Source organism: Perissodus microlepis, chromosome 2, assembly GCF_051167445.1.
Source record: "Perissodus microlepis isolate ML-2025 ecotype Zambia chromosome 2, ASM5116744v1, whole genome shotgun sequence".
Taxonomy (NCBI): Eukaryota; Metazoa; Chordata; class Actinopteri; order Cichliformes; family Cichlidae; genus Perissodus; species Perissodus microlepis.
The window spans coordinates 16,377,020-16,397,643 of record NC_140462.1 but is presented as its reverse complement, the minus strand read 5'-3'; the positions used below and the strand labels follow the sequence as shown (position 1 = coordinate 16,397,643).

General features: G+C 37.6%; 1 protein-coding gene across 5 annotated transcripts in view; it reads left to right on the top strand.

Moving 5' to 3' along the window:
* drp2 (dystrophin related protein 2) overlaps positions 1 to 20,624 on the top strand; it is a 190,699-nt gene that overhangs the window by 133,356 nt on the left and 36,719 nt on the right. For all 5 annotated transcript variants that reach the window (XM_084950478.1, XM_084950497.1, XM_084950489.1 and 2 more), the window contains exons 5-8: positions 9,505 to 9,625; positions 10,190 to 10,301; positions 13,223 to 13,379; positions 15,348 to 15,494. In XM_084950478.1, coding sequence (XP_084806604.1) covers positions 9,505 to 9,625; positions 10,190 to 10,301; positions 13,223 to 13,379; positions 15,348 to 15,494 — 537 coding nt within the window. The remainder of the gene's footprint in view (positions 1 to 9,504; positions 9,626 to 10,189; positions 10,302 to 13,222; positions 13,380 to 15,347; positions 15,495 to 20,624) is intronic.

Sequence of the window (20,624 nt, the reverse complement as noted above, 5' to 3'; positions counted from 1 at the left end):
TTCCCTGTTGTGTCATCAGTATGGATAAATCACTTTGATCAGTATAAAGTCTAGAAAACACCCAAATGAATGCAGCCCATTTACCTGTGTGATGTGTGGTTTTTGAGGCAGTGTTTGCACTTTTTTCTTTTACTTGATAAAAGCTAAAGTAGTCCAGATTTGAATCAGGGGAATATTCTGGATTTGAATCTTCAGCAGAGCAGCAATAAAAGCACAAGGATAAGCATGCTTGGAGTTTGCAGATAACAAGTCTCTATTCTGCCAGCTTTTGCAGATATCCGAGATATCGATCAAACCTGCATCTATTGTCCAGTTTGAATCAATACTAGATAACTGAAACTTTCTCCAAGTTTAGCTGCCGTTGATACTATTGATGGAGGCATTGATGGAGTACACTGCAGGATGCTCGGATCTCCAAAAGACAGCTGATGAATACACAAAGAAACTGGTTTACTAACTAAGTGAAATAATAATGAAAGAAATTCAAACTTTGATACCCTCCAATCAAATGCAAGCTATACCAGCTCACTTTTTTTTGGTTCACTCAGGAACAGCTTAAACAAACTGCTCCAACTAACCAGGTTCATCTAAGGAATGAGCCTGCTCTTTTTCAACTAGACTGAACCACAGCTGCAACTACTATGTTTTTTTTAACACACAAATGATATGATATGATTCCTGACATCCACACATATGTATGTGAAATAAGTAAAAGTACCTAATTATAATATTTTTAAAGCTGGAACCTTTACAATTTTGATGTTGTTGCTTAAAAATCAAACTAAGATGGTTAATTAATTACATAGATTGAACAATAGAGCTCAAGCTATTTAGAGGTTTTGTGATTTGTGTGTTTGTCCATCTTTAAGTCAAGTTCACAATTCCAGATCACAAATTACATCCACGGCTGGAATTCAGGGGATTAATTGTAGCAGGACAAAGCGCTGCACTTTAAAACCACGATTTTAAAAGATTTTAGAGACTTTTGGGGAAATAAACAGATTCATTAACACTGAGCCACCTAAGGATTAGGCCTCATTCTTTGTGGGTTATGTGTACCACTTAATGGTGATGTGTTTGTTGAATACAAGCAACAAACAAGCATTACCAGTTTAAAGCTGATGGAATTGGTAGCTAATTTAAGTTTTCTTTTTGTCAGTAACAAAGTTTAAGGCTTTAGGGAATATTGACGACATGTCGTCCTCTCAGATAATTCTCTCATGGTTCAGTGATTTGAACTGGCCTGTAAATCTTTCAAGGTCTTGTGTGGAAAGAGGACCAAAAAAAAAAAAAAACCCAGGAGCTAACAGAATTATAAGTGATCAATTGAACAAGTCAGTTTAGACCAGTGAATGTTTTCATACTTGTACTGAATGTAAAGATGCTCATAATTTAACTTTGGCTATTGGCTGAAAACTGATTCTGCAGGACTCAGGAGCTCTTGTGACAGGAGTTAAGCTCATCAGAGTGCAGTATGATTATCTACATATAAGCTTAATTTATTTTGTATAGCTTTACATCTTCCTAGGTCATGTACAGTATCTGTCCAGCTATACTATTTCCTCCTCAGAAGGGAAATTAAAAATGATATAGGAAGTTATCCAGCAATGTACAATGATCTCTCCCTTTAAAAGAGTCTATTCATACAGAGGAGTGAAAAAAGGACCACTTCCAAAGAACTGTGGCTGAGATCTCATTAGCCATGTCTTCTCAAGTCTCTTACCCATCTTCATCACCCTCTAAAGACACATGGGAATGAGGTGCTTTAATCTAATTGGCTACTCCATTTCTCTTTTAAGGCCCTGCACACACACTTAGTGGTCTTTTTCAAGGAAGAAGTTAGGTTGGTTACAGGTTAGGTTATGATGAGATGTTGTCAAAATTAGTCCACCATAGAACTTTGCAGCAAAACTAGGAGAACTGCTGTTTTAATCAATCAGTGTTCAGATCTGATAACAGCATTCAGAATGGGAAGTCTGATTCATACATTGAGAATTCAATTACTTCCAAGAAATTTGCGCTATCATTAGATTTTCCCACAGTAGTGAGGTAAATCTGCCCAAATTTGTGTGTGACTTTAATGAGCAGTCATCCGGTGACTGAAAACTCTAAAAATGTAAATTTTCTCCGTTTTCCATAAACTTGCTGGCGCTCACTGCCCTGTGTGTGTCTGTTTCACACAGCAACAGTTAACATGTGCAGTAATATTTCTGGCCAGTGTATATCCTTGCCTCACCCTGCACAAACCATGTACTCTGACTGTTAAGGTTATCACTCTTAGATGTATATGCAGTTATTTAAAACACAGCATCATACATCTACATTTATGTTTCTGCCAGGTTGTCACACTGTCATTTATGTTACTTAATTACCTATAATTGGAAAGCTGGGTCTGTAATTATAGTGCATTAGATTTACCACTAAGTGTATTTCTCTTAACCAACAAAGTTTTAACTGTGATGCTGATCAAAGACGACCTTCCAACATATAAGTGGCGATTAAATATATTATTTAGAAAATGCATCAAAAGGAAGAGAAATTTCACATGCGTTAAATCTCTTTCAGCTCAGGGTTGCAGAGGGTGATGGACCCACTTGACTTTGGGTGAGAGGCAGGTTATTCGCAGGACAAGCCATCACAACATCACTGATCTAAAACAGAGATTATTAAAAAGTTAAGTTGCTGCACGTTATCACACCTGCAACAACTGAAAATCATCAGTTAACATAACACATATGTGGTATGTCTTTGAGTGCGTATGCATTTCATGTTTGATGGTGTCAGCATAAAAAGGTACTCCACCATAATATCTTAACAGCTGATTTGGACTTTTACAAACGAATCAAGTATAATAAGTTGAATTTCTGTGCACGGTGTTTAGACTACATTGTTGCCATACTTACCATACATGCATCCAGTTTCCAAGCTCTATTATATCAGACTTGTTTGATTTAACAAGCCAGCATAATGAGTGCAAGTTTCAATATTTTGTCAGTGAATTTTTATTGACGAGATCAAAAGAAAAAATGGATTTCCTGTGTGTTAATGATACCCACTGGTGGCACAACCATAGAAATCCCAGGATGTCTTTAAGGGAGGGAAATCTTTCAACTGAAATCTTTTTAACTTGACATGTCTTATAGCCCTGTGTACAGTGTGTTAGTGGAAACTCATAAAGTTGGTACAGACAGGAACTGCCTAGCAGGCAGCTCTCCCTTTCTTTCTCCCTCCCTTTCTGTGTGTGTGTGTGTGTGTGTGTGTGTGTGTGTGTGTGTGTGTGTCATCCATTAGAACAAAATGATTTTGATTATTATTTAAATCAAATAATGCAATCAAATATTCAGGGCTTTATAATATACTTTAAGGAGTATGTGTGGAGGGTATGAAACCATTCATTTTTACTCTCTTCGGATTTCTTTGTGATAGCAAGTATTTGAAAAAACATCAACTATGATCTCCTGGATATTTTTTTTCATTTCCCACTAAATCACCTTAGCCCTTACTCGGCAGTGATATATCTTGTGAAGTGGTAGTGGTGTAGCCACATGCACACATACATGTAGACACCTACAGTAGCCTCTGCTCACACAAACTTGTAATTGGTTCTGTAACTACAGCATAGTTTCCCATTCCACCCTTTTTCCAATTTTCCATGCTGCCAGTTTGTGCAGTGTGTCTAAAAGGCCACTTGACAGTTATAGGTTTGTGGCTCCTGCTTCACACCACTTCAACTCCCATCTCAACTGGTACACTGTGAAATCAGACTCCCAATTAGCAGGACGGCAATAACAATAAAAAACAAAACAAAAGACACCTTTAAACTCCACATTTATCTGTGCTATGCTCTCCCCCGGTTTCTCTTCATTCTCTTTTCTCCCTGTCCCTTTTCTTAGTCACTCTTATGTGTATTGTCTCCTACCCCTCGACAGATTTTTATAACCCCAACTGTATTTTTTTCTCTTTTTTTAATTACCACTTACATGGGGGTTTATACCCATAAGGAAAATAAAACTTTTGCATTTTCTCGAACAAATTGCATGTTTATGTGATTTATAATTAATTCTTATAATTGTGTTACATGAGAAAAAGCTAAAAGGGTCATGTTGGGTTCATGTCTCATGAATAAATCATGAGACATGGGAGATCCATCTCTTATAAGACATACATTACAATTACAATATATTACAACATTGTAAAATACAACATTTACTATAAGCTATTTTTATGGGCTCAAAATGTGGTCATAAATATTTTGTACTTGTAAAAAAGATTTGTGTGTGCGTAAAAAAGATTTGTATGTGTAAAAAAGATTTGTGTGTGCGTAAAAAAGATTTGTATGTGTAAAAAGAATTTGTGTGTGTGTAAAAAAGATTTGTATGTGTAAAAAAGATTTGTGTGTGCGTAAAAAAGATTTGTGTGTGGACTTAGCCCAAAAAACCCCCTGCAAGTTACAAGTACGAATTTTGACCCTATTTTTCTTCCTTTCATCTGATTGGTCAATGTCATGTCAATCACAAATGTAACAATCCAATCAGAGAACAGATGGGTTTGGCTGTCGGAGGGGCGCTTTTTTTGAACTGCAGGTCTTTGAAGGCAGTGTTGCCAACTTAGCGACTTTGTCACTATATTTAGCGAGTTTTAAAAAAAGACGTGAAAGCGCGTATCGCTTTTACTCTCAACAAGCAGCGGGTGCTGTAATGCAGTCAGTTCTTCTTTTACTCTTTTACTCTTATGCTGTTTTGTGGATCACAAGGTTTAAAACTACTTATAAACTCACACACACAAAGTAACTCCACCAGAGTGCCTATTTCGGGTCACTTTTGGCGGTCCAAGCCCGGGTAAAGGAGCAGGGTTGGAATTGTGACATTAAAAAAAACAATAATTGCTAAAAGAAATTTTATTTGTAGTTCTAAATAAACTCTAAATGCATTTAGGACGTTTTTTACTCACTTTATGTCTCTTCCACGATGTTATTTCTCTCTCCAACAACATAGGTTACAATTAGATTAGCATGACCAATTATGCAAATTAGGCGATGACGTCATTTAGCGACTTCTAGCGACTTTTAGGACAGCCAATAGCGATTTTCCTTACTGAGGAGTTGGCAACACTGTTTGAAGGGAATAAATGCCCTTTTACATGCCAACCCAGCGTTTTCCTTCATCACCACAAAGGAAAACAGTCTGTGGTCGTCCGAGTTTGGTGATTTTTGTGTCACAGGTCTACGTGTTTAATATAGGGACTTCCACAGCCTTTTCAACAGCACTGCGGACCGCGGGGTGGGGGCGGGCAGTGTTTTGGAAATGACAGTCTTCATTACAAAGCTTTCTTTGTTATGAATTAGCATACATGTTTTTATTGAACATTTGAAGAACCAGCAAAAAAAACAGAAACTCTTGTAGAGGACATAAAGTCAGAGATAGAAAAGACAAGGAGCAGGTGCATCTAGTACAGGTAGAGCTGCTGCAAAAACCCACAGAGCCCAGCAGCCAGCGCAACAAATTCTGGATCCTTTGCTTTTAGTTAGCCGTTAGCATTAGCAGCACATCCTGCGTCCGATGTGAAAGGACTTTTATGCTGCGCACTGTGACTCACAGCAATGGTCCCGGGTCAGCCCTGACTTTGTGTTAAACTAATCCTAAAGTAATAATGGTATTTCTAACCACTGATATAGCACAACTTTATCCTTTCAACAGCTGCTGAAAGTTAGGGGACCTAGCTGCTATCGGATATTTATATAGAGATCCTCCAGCTTCAAACTGTATTACCCTTCAAGGACCTGCAGTTCAAAAAAGCGCCCCTCCGACAGCCAAACCCATCTGTTCTCTGATTGGATTGTTACATTTGTGATTGACATGACATTGACCAATCAGATGAAAGGAAGAAAAATGGGGTCAAAATTCGTACTTGTAACTTGCAGGGGTTTTTTGGGCTAAGTCCACACACAAATCTTTTTTACGCACACACAAATCTTTTTTACACATACAAATCTTTTTTACACACACACAAATCTTTTTTACGCACACACAAATCTTTTTTACACATACAAATCTTTTTTACACATACAAATCTTTTTTACAAGTACAAAATATTTATGACCACATTTTGAGCCCATATATTTTTAGTATATCCCTACTAGGATGTAATGTACAATTTTTCCCTTCCTCTCCTCTCCTTTCTGCTCCTCTCCTCTCTCCTCGAATGTCCCATTTTCAGCACAGCATGCCTTTATAATCTGTGATGCCTCTGCTTCCCGAGCGTCTGGTCGTTCTAAAACTTTTCTGACAAAGCAGAGAGGGAAATTGCATTTCGGTTTTCTATAGAGAATTAAAGCGTTTTAAGAAATGTGAATTATTGATCTTAAGTGGATTTATTCTGATGTTGTTGTGTGTGAGTGGAGTTCTCACTGTATTACACTTGTGTATGTGTGTCTCTACATCTGCATGAGCCCTGGCTTGGGAGCATATTTGCTCTGTGTATATTTGGGGCAGTGACAGAAGGGTAAGATGCGTATTGGGGGAAATATACGGCTGTGTGTGCTTTGGTGTTGGGACGACTGAGCAATTTGGCATTGGAAAGGATTTTGTGTGTCTGCAGCAGCTGCAAGGGAAAATGAAATGAAAATTCATCTACTTCTGTGCAGAAGCACATAGAAAAGGAGCATCCGGGATGAGTAAAGGGAGTCAAAATGTTTAGACCAAGTCAATGAAGTCATTTCCTCCCCCTGACTTTTTCTACGCCATGCATTATGTATCTTAATCTGATCTGAAGGCTTCGCTCTTAATGTTCCTTCAACCAAAGATGAAGCCTCTGAGTGTGAAATTTAGCTGGAATTAAAGTTTTAACATGACAGCTGGCTCAGGGAATCCATGGCTCAGCTCCTCTTTGGGCAGCAAAGCAGCTAAAGAGACGGCGGAAAGAATAGAGAGCTAGAGAGGATGAAAAGTGGGTAAAGGAAAGGAAGGAGGCGAGGCGAGAATGAAAGGTTAAGGAGGGAATTTGTGCTTGGAGAAAGAGTGTGAGAGAGGAAGAGGAAAAAGACAGAAAGCAGGTTTTCTTCAAGACTGTTGCACTGGGAATCTTATCTCTTGCTGCAGCTCCCTGTCGTGCCACACTTTTGCATGTTTGCATGGTGGCGGCCAGTGTTTGCTGGTGTTTCATTTGGGGCTCTCTGTTTCACTCTACTCACTGCCTGTTATCAGGCCTGCCGAGCTCTGGTCCTGGGGATTTTCATAGACACTGAAACACTGTCACTGCAGTGGCTCACAGCACTGCTAATTCCAGCTAGTAATGTAGATTTTTAGCTGAAAATGTAATCTCTTTATACCGTAAGAGGATTGAGAACATTGGCTTCACCTAAATAAATTACTCTGAAGAGAGGAAATATCCCTGGCATTAATTCTCACACCTGCGCTATGTTTTAAACAGAACAAAGATTAGTGCAGAAGAATGGAGAAAGTTGACACGTTGGCTTTCTTTGAGGCCCCAGGAAGGCTCTGGCTATCTCCTCAGTAATAGTGAAGGTGTGTATATGTGTTTGCGGTTTCTTACACACTGGAATCCTTGTCTGTAATTTGCATAGTGAGTACTGTTGAATGTGACCCAGTGGAGCTGAGCTCTTGAGCTAATTGGCTCTTCTGTGCTTGAAGGGCAGATGACCAGTGCACCCAGTAGAGTCCTGTGCGCCCTGGGCTCTCATCACAAGCAGAGAGCCGTGTAACTTCACTGGAATGTGTGTATGTGTGCATATGTGTGTGTATTTATGTGTGTTTAGTGATTGTGTTAAGTAACCCATGCATTTGAGCAAGTTCATTTTATGTATGCCATTTAGTGTTTCTTAAATAGGTTAGCTAAACAATCTGTGTGGCATGTTGTAATCTTTAAGGAAGGTTATGCAATCTCTGAAAGAAAAAATAAAATATTTATTCTCACCGAGTAAAAAATTTATAGACGTCAAACACACCCTTGCTCTAACCAGTATACTCAGAGGGTTTCTTGCTACATTTTTACTTGTTCCACTGGTGGTTTCACAGAGAGAAACTTTCATAAAGTTTTATCTCCAACATCCAGATTTCAGATATGTTTAAATAACTTTGCTCAAAGTTGCCATGTTATTGAGTATCTTAAGTAAATCCAAATGAATTTGATTTAAAATAAATAGAGTCGGTTTTGCTGATATTTTGATATTAGGCTTGGGTAGACTTGTCAGCTGGTGATTATTACTATGTAAAATTCTTTCTATTTTGTGGTTTGGATGATTTTTATGGCATATAAAAATTGTTTGACTTGCATTCAAAAAATCCTTGGTCTGGTATTACTAGTAGATTATAGTTACTTAAGGATAGTGCTGTGTACCTCAACTAGTTTTCTATGTTTTCCATACTTTTTCCACACACTGGAAGGCACAACCAAGTGACTGAGATAGTGTACAGGAACATTTGTGGTGCATGTGTGTTAGAAGTCCCCAATTCCCAATGGGAGACCATGAAAGTGATTGCGTACAACAGTCCTGTGGGACTTTAAGGTCCAGACAGACAAGTAGCTGTTGGCCAGTGAACCAGACATAGAAGTGGTTGACAATGAGAAGAAGACTGCAGTTGTAAGAGACGCAATTGTAGCAGCAACATGAGAAAGAAGGAGCACGAAAAAATAGAGAAGTACCAGGAGCTGAAAGAGCAACTAGACTGACTACACTGGTTGTATTTCAGATCAAAGTGAGAGACATTAGGGTACAAACTGCTGTCATTTACAGCCACAGTAGATTCTCCCTTTTCCTCCTCACACTAGTGAAATAAAAATTAATGGCACTGACAACAACGCAGTATACAGTATTACTGCAAGTGTGGTAAAAGCTTACCAACAACTGCTGCACTGTCTAGCTCCTCGGGTAAAATCTATGAGTGAACATGATGAAAGTGAAAGTAAATCAACAAAAATTGTCATGCTGGATGTTTTTGAGTCATGTCAATTCACTCTGATCACAGTTTAAAGTTTAAGTAAAAACCATTCGCAAAGATAGAAAACTGTGATATACCTCTAAACCGCCTGCTGTTTGCTTCCTTGATGCTAGCTCTGCTGATAGCAGCTACTGTCACATGGCAAAGTAAACACAGAACAACATAGACCTGAACTGAACAGATGAACCATGCATCTGCTCATTGTCTCTGATGCCTAATACCATTGGACCAATATCCAATCTATCTCTACTTTTTACTAAGCCAGAAAAAGTTTGACATTACAACTTCAAAAAAGCAGTTTAAGAGCCCAGAGGTTACAATGATTGGTGATTAATGTCATTTATCAAATAACTGAAATAATATTTTCTAATAATAATAATATTTCAGTTATTTGATGATTTATTTTGCATAATTAAGTATTAGAATGATCTGAGAGTAGATGCAGGTTCAACTGCGACCATGTCTTCCTCATCGTCCTTTGAAGAAAAAGCCCTTAAGTTTGAAGATAGTTTTACATTTTTCCATCTCCCTCTCTGTATCCCTGCAGGCATTCATGGAGGATGTCAAGTCCCGTGGGCCATTTATCTACTCTGTCTTGGAGTCTGCCCAGGCATTTCTGGCTCAGCATCCCTTCCAGGAGCCCGAGGAGACCCTGACCGATGGAAAAGGTCTGCTCCCTCCATCGGCTGTGCCAACTGCTGCTCCAGCCAAAATGTCATACTCATACACCCCCCTCAGTTGAGTTCCTTTGGTAGGACCCATGCAGGTGAAACGTTCCATTAGTAGTTATTAGCAGTGATCCGTCCTCTCGTGTCACACTGAGTTTAGGGAAAATGTGTGGGTCAGGACCAATTAGCTCTAGTTCACCACCTCTAAAGTACCATCTGCTCAGATCAATAATACAGCATGCTCCTCTGGTTCTCCACGGTCACATCCTCTTTGTAGTGTTTGGCTCTCACCTCTGGCTGCTCATTGAGGGAATACTCTAGCAATCAACCTTACTGTGTTCCCCAACATGAGCTGCCCCCTGCCTTTCTCTTTCCCCGTTTCTATTCATCGAGTTGATATGCCATCCTTCTTAAATCATTACTCTTCTCTTGGCTGACTTCTAACCCCCCGTTCTTCTCTTCACCCTGTTATTTCTCCGTATGCTCCCGTTTATTACTTCTTCTTTTGCACCTTTATGCTGTTACCTCTGCATGACCCCATCAAACCTCTTCCATCTTCCACAGAGGTGTCTCCACGCCGGCGGATCTTGAATGTGAGCCGCTCTGTGTGGAAGCAGGCGAACGTAGCCAGTGACCTGTGGGAAAAACTGACAGCACGTTGTGTGGACCGCCACAGGTTAGACTCTTTTATTTGTAATATATACATAAAATATCTTGTTATGATAAAGGGTAGTTTCTGAACTGGTGAAAAGTAACCATACTCGGATTGTTTACTATAATTTATCAGGATTATTTAATTGCGAATTTGAAATACTTGTGCTTTAGTATTCCCACTGGATGGCACCTTCTGCTTCCACCAAAATCCAGGGTAAAATTTACTTTACTGCATTTATCTGATAGCTTGTCATATTTCAGATATCTAGGAGTTGCTAGAAAATTTACCAAAGATACATTTAGTCTCTGAACTTAGTTCTGTTTAAATAATTGATTAAGCCCCCCAAGAGATTAAAGAAAGATTAGAGGAATTCAAGATAGTGTAGTAGAACTGGGGTTTTTTGTGGTTTTTTGGGCTTAATCCTTACCCGATACAGTAGTAAAAGCCTTCTTACACATTCCATAATTCAATCAATATAATGTTGCTCACACTGGCCAGTTTTTAGTATGATGAGCACATTTTGCTGATAATTCATATATACTTCTATTCAAGTACGCTGTAGATTTACTGGGTTATTATCCGTCCCTTCATTTATTCCACCACTGGGACTCTGTACTCTTTGTCTGTCATAATTTTTGATCAAGTTAAGTACAAGGAAAATTATTTTTAGATCTTTCTTCAGAATATAAGTATTTGTGTCCTCTGCAGGCCTTGCCAATACAATTTTAGTAATTAGTGTTTTTAAATTAAACTAGTAATGATAAAACATCAGTGAATAAAACTAATTCTGTGGCCTCTGTGCCTGTGAAACTATTGGACAATTTGCTATTCATTACTTTATTTTTCTTTTAGTCGTGAAGAGTGACTAAAGCTTGCTTATGATTAAATATAAATGAGAGGTGTGGCATATGTGATTATTCTTTTTGCTTTTGTGAGTCTGTGCAGTATACTCTGTAGTCTATGTTTAATGAACAAGACAGATAAAGAGAGAGACAATGGAATGGAGTTAATGGAAAAAGGAAAAAGAAATGCATATTTGTCATAATTATATTACAGTTTCTCAGAATTACTTAAGCAGATTGGTTGAAACCATTTCCTATTTCTCAAATAATCACAAAAAACAATTTTCAAACTACATTCACAAAACCTCCGACACTTCTGGGAACACCAAACATCAAATAATAAAATTGTTTCATTAAAAAAAGCAAAGCAAAACAAAAAAAACAAAACCAAAAGACATAAAAGAGAAGTAGATATCATGTAGTGCAAGTATTACCACAGAAAACTACTAAGACAGTCGATCTTCAGGTAGAGTGATATGTTAAGTTTATTTTTCAAGCAAATTGGCATAAAGTCTTAATCAGGGTCCACAGACCATATCTAGCAAGTGTTCTTGGCTTTTGTTTTTTGTCATCATAGCCATGTGGCAATTACTTTCTTTCTTTCTTTTTTTTAAATAATTTAATCGATGCTGAAAACCATAGTCTGTAAAAACAGCATGGAACATTCATTACAATACAATGTTCAGGGCATACTGTGCAATCTGCAAAAATAAAATCTACATGTAATATACAGCAAATATTCGAGATTGTGATAGTTGAAGATTGTTAGTACACTTCATCTGAACCGCCTCTTTTACTGCTTATTAATGCAATTAACTGAGTATATTTGGACATGGTCAAGATAACCTTCAGAAATTTAATTTAAGCATCAGAGGAAATGGGGAAGAGAGGTGATTTAAGTGATCTGGCACCAGATCTGGTGGTCTTAGTATTTTAGAAACTGCTGATCTACTGTGATTTCCCCACACAACCATCTCTAGTGTTTACAAAGAATCATTAGAAAAAGAGAAGATGTTTTGTTGATAACAGAGGTCAGAAGAGAATGGACAGACTGGCTTAAATTGAGTGGAAGGCAATAATAACTCAAATGACCATTTGTTACAACCAAGCTATGCAGAACATTTCCTTTAGAACCGTACTGTAAACGTCTTCTGATGTTAAACGTAGCACGTTACACCCAGTGCTGGTAACTAATGAATTGGCCTGTGAGTATATAATTGTATGGAGTTATAAATATGAAATATAAACATGGAAAATGAAAAATTAATTTTTCAAGACAGTTTTTTCACATTTTTCTTCCTTTCATCTTAGATGATTTCTACCCATTGTTGGTGTCAATTTACTCTGCTATTGGTTAAATTAGATCATTTCTGAATTTCTGAATCATGTTTAAGAAATTAAATCTGTCTTGTATTTGTGGTTAGCTTTGTCAGCTGTGACTCCCATTAAAGATTGAAGTTTTAGAAAATTACTGTGTTTAGAAATTTAGCAATAAGAGAAAATGAGCTCTACAAATTAAGTTGAAGTAGGTAAAAAATGAAATGGAAAAGGTTCAATTTCACTGTGTTTGTTTCAAAGAACAAGATTTTGGTGTATATTTATAATAAAACTTTTTTATTTTATTAAAAAATAAGATCATACAAGAGAACAATGCCTGTGAGTGTGTTTTATGGTTTTAAAGCCAAGAGTTGTTTCTTCCCATGACTGTGTGTGTGTGTGTGCCTCCACAGCAGGTTTATGTAGCAATATATTTCATGTAATACAATTACCATAACCTGATTACAAAATGTGGCAGCTATAATCCATTACAAAAACAATTATGAAAACACATTTATCAAGGTTTGAAGTCATGAAAATTCAGAGCTCACTTTTCTCTATATCGAAACTTGTTTTTGCACAAAAGCCATTTAGAACTGGTGGAATGAAATATATATTTATATACACTGCCTTATTGAAATGACAGCCTGTAAATTTGGATAAATGGGTTGTTTCACTGCATGCTCCATGGATTTTGATTGATTTATTTCCTCACACTGATTCCAGATTTTAATTGATCGGGTAGTTAACTTTAAAAAGTTGCATTTTCTACAAAACCTCCAGACATATGGAAAGGACTTTGGAGCGTCTTCTTCAGATCCAGGCTGCAATGGAAGAGCTTGCAGGGGCCTTGGAGCAGGCAGAGGGGGTGAGGGATGCCTGGGAGCCTGTTGGAGACCTCTTCATTGACTCTCTACAGGACCACATAGATGCTACCAAGGTACCGATCTGCAGTACACTCTCGGCTCTATTTTTCTCTTATCTCTCCCTCACTAATCTAAATTGGGTTTACCTGTAGAGTAAACTAATTGTCTCCTTTGAGATTATCGCCTCTGGCTATCTCTGAAAAAGCACATATTGCAACATGTCTCAAACAAACATAAAAAAAAATGACATCCAGCTTCTTCTTTTTTTTTTCAATTCTAAAAACCACAATTATGCGATCCTCCTGCATAAACAGGTGATCTGTTTCAAGCTGTGTTCCTTTAAAGTGATTGTTTTTTGTTGTCTGCATGCACATTCTTGCCAGAAAGGCTGTAATCTGACAGATGATGACAAGGCCCTTCAAAATGACACTGCGATGTGGCAGGGGTTACAAATCTCAGCTGAATAGATGTTGTTAAACAAATGACAGGTCATTGGTTCTGTTGCTGCTGCCTGTAATTGTGCGGCACTATTCATTAGAAGCGAGGGCACTTCACAATAATCATGTCACTGTTTGGACTCCTGTCACAGCCAGCACATGTTCAGCTCAGTCTTTAGGGCAGGCTTGTCAGTTGGCGTCATCTGTACTCCTTTACTCCCTTGTGCTTACACATGGGTGCATGCACATACAAAAACAGACACATGGATGCACACAGGATGCGATTATAAAAGTACACTAGACACTTTTGCATTCGAATGTAGAGTAGATCTGCAGCATCTACTCTACATTCATTTAACTTACAGCTGCAATCACCATGTTTCACTGTGAAAAGTGACGAGCGCTTGTAGACAAGTAGTTGTACTTTAGAGAGGCAAAGAACACGCGGGCAGTGGTGAAAGTGATGTTTCAGTTTTACTCACGTTGATCTTCAGCATTAGCTAACTTTCACAGGATTAGTGTTCATCATTATTGTTACTGTAGCAGAATGATTCCCTTTGACTGAATACATTCATCCCACTGAAATATGATAAATGAATTATTTTGCAGGGGGAAAAAAAATAAATGAAGCAAACGTGAACTATGAAAATGCCTGGACAATTTTGTTTATATAGCACATTGAAAACAACAGAAGTTGACCCAAAGTACCTTATTGCCAAGTGTATTTCCACTCCAGATCTACAAAAAACAGTGTTTCAAAACACATGAAAAAGTGTGAAATGTGTGCTTTATTGTTTCAACTAATTAACGGTGGAAAGCAACAATCATGCTCATGAAAATGTATTGGGATTTAGAAAATTAATGGTGCTTTCATTTCATATGCTCTGCTCTCCCCTATGTAAGCTGCCTTTAGGATAGTGGCCTTGTATCTACTTGGTATCATATCGATACCAAATTTTGAAATATTGCACAGTACTACGAGCAACCATTCAGATGGTACCAGTCACTTCTGACTGGCCTAAAACAGGAAAACTTTATACAGTTTTGTTCTTTTTATTTTGTTTGCCTTTGATAGTCATTTTCACATTTAAACAGAGTTTAGGTTAAATTTGGGATTCTGAAGCTTCTATAAAATCTAAAGCAAAGGTTTTCACACAAAATCACGAATACCAAAGGCATACGACCAACAATGCAAAATGCACGGGACACTGGCATGCATAGACTCACATTCCATCTTAGTTATTTTACAAATTTTCCAGTTTTCACAGTTTACACACTATAAAAAGGGACTGGTTTAGTTTCAGTACTGTACGTTCTCTCCTCTGATCTTAAGACATTAAAACATGGCTTTCTGACAAATTCTTTCTAAAACAGACCAGAAAGCTATAACGGATCAAGTTTCCATTGATTTTTTTAAAAATTTAATTTAAATGTAGTTGGTCCAGACTGGATGTTTCTGGATTGCGCTATAATTCCATCTATGTCTGATGTTGTTCAATATTTTGTATTTAATCTGTTTCCCCCCTCTCTTTTCCCACTACTCCTGTTTACGTCCAACTCCCTGTGGTCCTCTGTTTTTCTTGTCCTCGCTCATGCTCCATCCAGTTATTTAAGGAGGAACTGACCCAGGTGAAAGAGGGCATGAAGCACATCAATGATCTAGCCCACCAGCTGGCAATCTCCGACGTCCATTTATCGATGGAGAATGCCCGTGCTCTGGAGCATCTCAACAGCAGATGGAAAGTGCTTCAGGTAGAGTTCACTACTGGGTCCATAGTGCCTGCTTGACTCTGTCAGCAGCAGGTTGTGCAGCAGTCACATTCAAGAGGACATAAGAGAGTGATTCCATGTGCAATGTTTGGACTTTTAACGGTGTCTATACTTCTGGCTTCCAACTGTTTTATGTTTTACACATCTTTTGAGCACAGCGGTGTGCTTTTGGACATTGATGAGGGGCCGTGTGTATGATGAAGAGTTTTCATACCATTTAAGAGGAAGATCAGAGTATGTTTGCAGGCTGAAAGATCAATGATGTATCTCTCACTTAACTCACAGAACGGTTGAAGCCACTGGATAGCAACATCACAAGACTGGTAATTTTAAAGAAAGAGTATAAAATTTTAGAACATTTTCTTTGGGAAAATTTATCAGATTAGATCAAATCTAAGTGAAAAAACTGGATAGAGAAATATAGCTATTTGATTAGTTAAAAAATCCACAGCCAGAGTACAGTGCCATTATACATTACTGTTTGTGTATGAGTCTCATAGAAAAGTTGCCTTAAAATTATTAAGCTGGTTGGATGTGTTGGTAAGTGTATTTTGAGCTTTTTTTTTTTGAGTCTATTTAGCTGTTTTCACCGTCTATATACAAAGTTATGGCTTATTGCTTATTAATCTCAGGGAAAATAAAACATTCTTAAGGTCAAAATGTAGAATATTTATAGAATGTGTTAAATGAAACTAAGTTGCGCTTGAAGTTTTAATTTCTTCTCTGTTATTTTTGCAGTGACGTTGGTTTTGGTTTTTTCTTTTTCTTTTCCCACAGAATAAAAATCAGTTTCAAAACTCGTACTAATAGTATATAAACTTGGCTGAGTGAATGTTGGATTTGCATTGGGAGCATATAAATGTATCAAATCCCAGCAGCCTTGACATACTAATCACAATATTAACCTGCTTTATGAACATCTGTTGTTTTTCCAATGGCATTTCATTCCTGGTTTTTTCTTTGTTCCCCTCTCCTTCTCTTTTTAAGGGAGCTCAAACTAAGGAAATGAGCAGAAATGTAGATACATTTGTTATTAAATATGTTTAATGGTCACAGTTATTTAGAGTCATTCCTAACCTTCATAAGCTTAAGAGCCCCAAAGCATTACAATTGAAGACATAACAATAGGAAAAAAGTAATGAGTGCCTCCTACCCACTTGGAGGAGGTTAAAAAACTTAAGAAGCTTTAAAACCTTAGGGGGACTTCATAAAACATGTATTGTTTCTTTTATTTTTAGTGTACATTTTTTTTCATTAACAGTGACTTTGTGTGAAATCAATCATAAAACCAGAAGAAAAAAAAAAGTAAAACAACACTCCTGCTGTAAAATACTGACTAATTTGTGGAGTTGTTTCTCCTCTCTGTTTCCTGTTTTATATATTATTCCCTTCTTCTTGAAATACAGCTTTTTTTTTAAATCACGGGTTTCATATCTTATATATATTTTTTATATTAATTATATAGCAGCCAGGTGTTGCTAATCAAAAGCACATGATTAGCAGCACTTCATGAAATGTGACCACCTCTATAACAGCAGAGGTTTTGACAGTTTCCTGGTCTGTAGCGCTCCTGTGCGTGTTAACTAAATGCCAGAGGTGGGCATCCCAGCACTACCAGTCCAAGCTCAGTACCTGGGCACCTTGCAGGCACTGAGTTGCATATGACCTCCTCTGTATAGCCAAGGATTCTTGAGTCAAATGTGTCAAAATCATATCATGCAGCAGGACAATGTTCCCAAGAACAGCAGCAAATTTGCATTACCTTGATTTTTATTCATTTTCATCCATTCTTTTGCATAAGCGCAGTCAAAGTCCAGACCTCGACCTGATTGAGATGCTGTGCTTAAAGGAGCTGTGCATAAACAAATACCTGCAAACTTAAATGAACTGAAACGACATTATAAGGAAGAATGTAAAACAATATGGAACATTTCTGTTTTTAAATTATATATTTTACCAGACTTTTGTCCTCACATGATCGCAAATATTTGCCGCGATTTTCACATGTAGAGAAATCTATAATTTTATAAATATAGATAACAAATAAATATAAATATTGTTATTTATATATAAATATAAATAACAATATTCTGCATGGCTATAGTTATTTTAGTGCCATTGTGGTAGAATGGATTCATAGCATAAATCTGCAGAATATTATGTGATAAAATCACGTCAGTGTAGGGCACAATTGGTAAGAAATGTACCAATGACAACAGAGTCTATCTTGACTGCATACAGCAGCTTTATCCATCTGGTGGTGTTTCTAATAGGAAAAGTGTGCAGTGAGTGTACATCAGTGCACCAATGAGATGAACATATATTTGAACCCATGCACTTAAATGAAGAGGGTAATTCATCAGTGCCATGAAAGCACTTACTCTTAACCCCCTTTAAAAATTGAACTGAACTTGGCTTCCTCTCAGTGCTTAGCAAAATGCTTAGTTGATGCATTATCTACTGTGCATTACTTTAACTGCAGTGTTTTTCAAGCACAGGTTTTACCCACCATCAGTAACCTAGTAACACTCCTGCAAGCACAACAAAACCCTCTCAGCCTTCACTGCATCTCTTGTGAGAACATCCCCTTCCCATTAGATAACTGTCATGACACCTCTTCCACACCCTGACATGATGATTGCCACTCCAGCCTTGTTTCCTCATGAGGTGTCTCCACTCTGAGCATGATGATTTTCAGTGTCTGTTACTATTCCTAGAAGTTAATTCCTACTATCCACTTTGCACGCTCGCTGTGACTTGTCTCAGTGTGACTTTCAGATTGCATCCGTGGCTCTGAGCACTTCATGGACAGAACAAAACAAAACAGAACAGACCACTATAGAGAAGCCGTGCCTTTGATTTGTCAGCAAGAGATTTTTTTTTCCAGGTTCTCTGTGGGACTGAAAGAAATAACAAATAAACAATAATAATGCAGCCCTGTAAGAATCATGTGTCAGTGCTTTCTAAAGATTTTCTCAATAACTAGCCTGAAAACTTGTAGGTAGATGCTCTATGGCAATAGTTGTCTGTCAGTTAGTCCACCCACCATGTTGGTACAGAAATATCTCGTCAAAATAAGTTCAACTTCCATGATTCTTTTCCCTTTTATTGTACAGTAATATAGGGTGAATATGATTTTTCTGAATGATTGTGTTGTTTCCTTAACTTTTTCCCTTTCATGCACCTTAATGTAGCATTTCCACAACTACTCAATGGTTTTCCACATGTTTAAGTGATGCTTACAATACTATAGACTGTCACTGAAATGCTTTCAAGCAACCCCTTTTTCTAATTCTAAGCATGTAATCTTAAATATGGTTAAATTTTAAATGTGTTATCAGTGAACAATGAGACTCAGAACCAAACAGATTAGGTGGGTAGATGATGCAACAAAGCTTCAAAAATAGTTCTCCGGAAAAACTTGTTTGCAGACATGTTTTAATGTAGAGAATATACTCCCTAGAATCAGCAATACAAGCAGTTGATGTGTAAGAGAAAGCTTGTACTTTGTTATCGGGTACCTCGCCATTGTGATATGTCTTTTTAGTGGTGAACTAATTAAGTTCACTGGCCTTTTCTTGCAAACCAGTAAGATACTCCCACAGAGTCTTTATTTCTATACATTAGTAACCTACACCACTTCTGCTGTAGATATATTTTTCTTTAATAAGAGTTAATGAGAGAAATTTCGATGATTGTTTAAAACATTCACACGTGCTGAAAACCCCAGTCATCCATTGTCACATTACCCTAGTGACAGGAATAAAACAAGAGGCTAAAGGGAGAGATGAGGTCCACACAAAGCAGCTTTTTTTCACCGTCAATAAACATGCAAAAAAACATGCTGAAAGTGCTAACTCTGACAGGTGGCATTAGATTGCAGCAGTGCCCAGTACTGTTAACTCACAACCATTTACAGACTATCGATGGTTTACCCTCCAGCCGTGCTATTCAGATTGGGTTGCCTAATCTACAAAGGGATTACATATTCACATTATACTGCTTTATGCCGCATCACTGCAAATGCTTTACCAGTCTGTTTGACAATTACCCACATCAGTCTACCCCTACTCATAAACACCATCCCTAGATACCAGAACTCTTCCACAAAATTCCTCCCTTTCCCACTTAGAGGTGCTAATTCTCATCACTCATTACCAATCACTTTCCACGTGGCTCCAAACTGTCCCACTACAAGTGGGAGGTTATGGCTTGATGAAGCTGACAGGAACCACAACATGTACAAAAATTAAAGATGGTGTGAGACCACTGGAAATCTTCAAATCCTGCTCAGACCCAAAGAGAAAGTCGTCATAACCAGAATTTAAACATCAGCAGTTTAATTAATTGCTTACACTGAGATTTTACAGTTAAAAAAACTTTTTCCCCCCTACTGGCACAGCCAAACCTAACAAGCTTACTCCAGAATCAACCATCAATAATCATACCTAAGTGTATGTAGCCATTTCTTAAACATTATGGTGTTCAAAAATGACCGAAAAGTACAAAATCAAATGCAAATCTACAATGTGTTTCCTCTCTACTCATTTAAGAAGCATTGTTGAGTATTGTTGCATTCTTATATTAGATTCTTACATTGCATTACATTCTTATTCAATATGGTATATGAAGAAAGAGCAGGATTTGGCTTATCTTACTCCTAATTTATGTCCATAAATTGTAAAAGGAGTCTCCATGCAAAAGTTCTTTCACAGCAACTATTCCTGCTACGTATATCTTTGAAGCAGCTATGTGCCGCACAGTTCGTGTGCCCTCTGGTCTTTGATTTAGGTGGTAAATGAAGGTAGATGAAAGCTTATCTGATGTACAGTGTGGTAAACAGATTTTGAGTATCCATAGACACCAGCAGATATTCATCTCCCAGATTTTAGATTTTCTTCAGATTTTCTGTGAGTATAGTGGGGCCCAAGCAACATTTGAAGAGATAGATGTTAAAAATGAGAGAAAATCATTTCAATCTTGTCTGAGCTGCCTAGCTTGTACTTTAGTTGATCTGCTGTCTTTCTGCATTCACAGTATTAAAATAAGGGAGTTGAGATGTGCAGATGTGGTATCTTGGTGAGGACTAACAATCCTGCAGGGTCTTTAGCG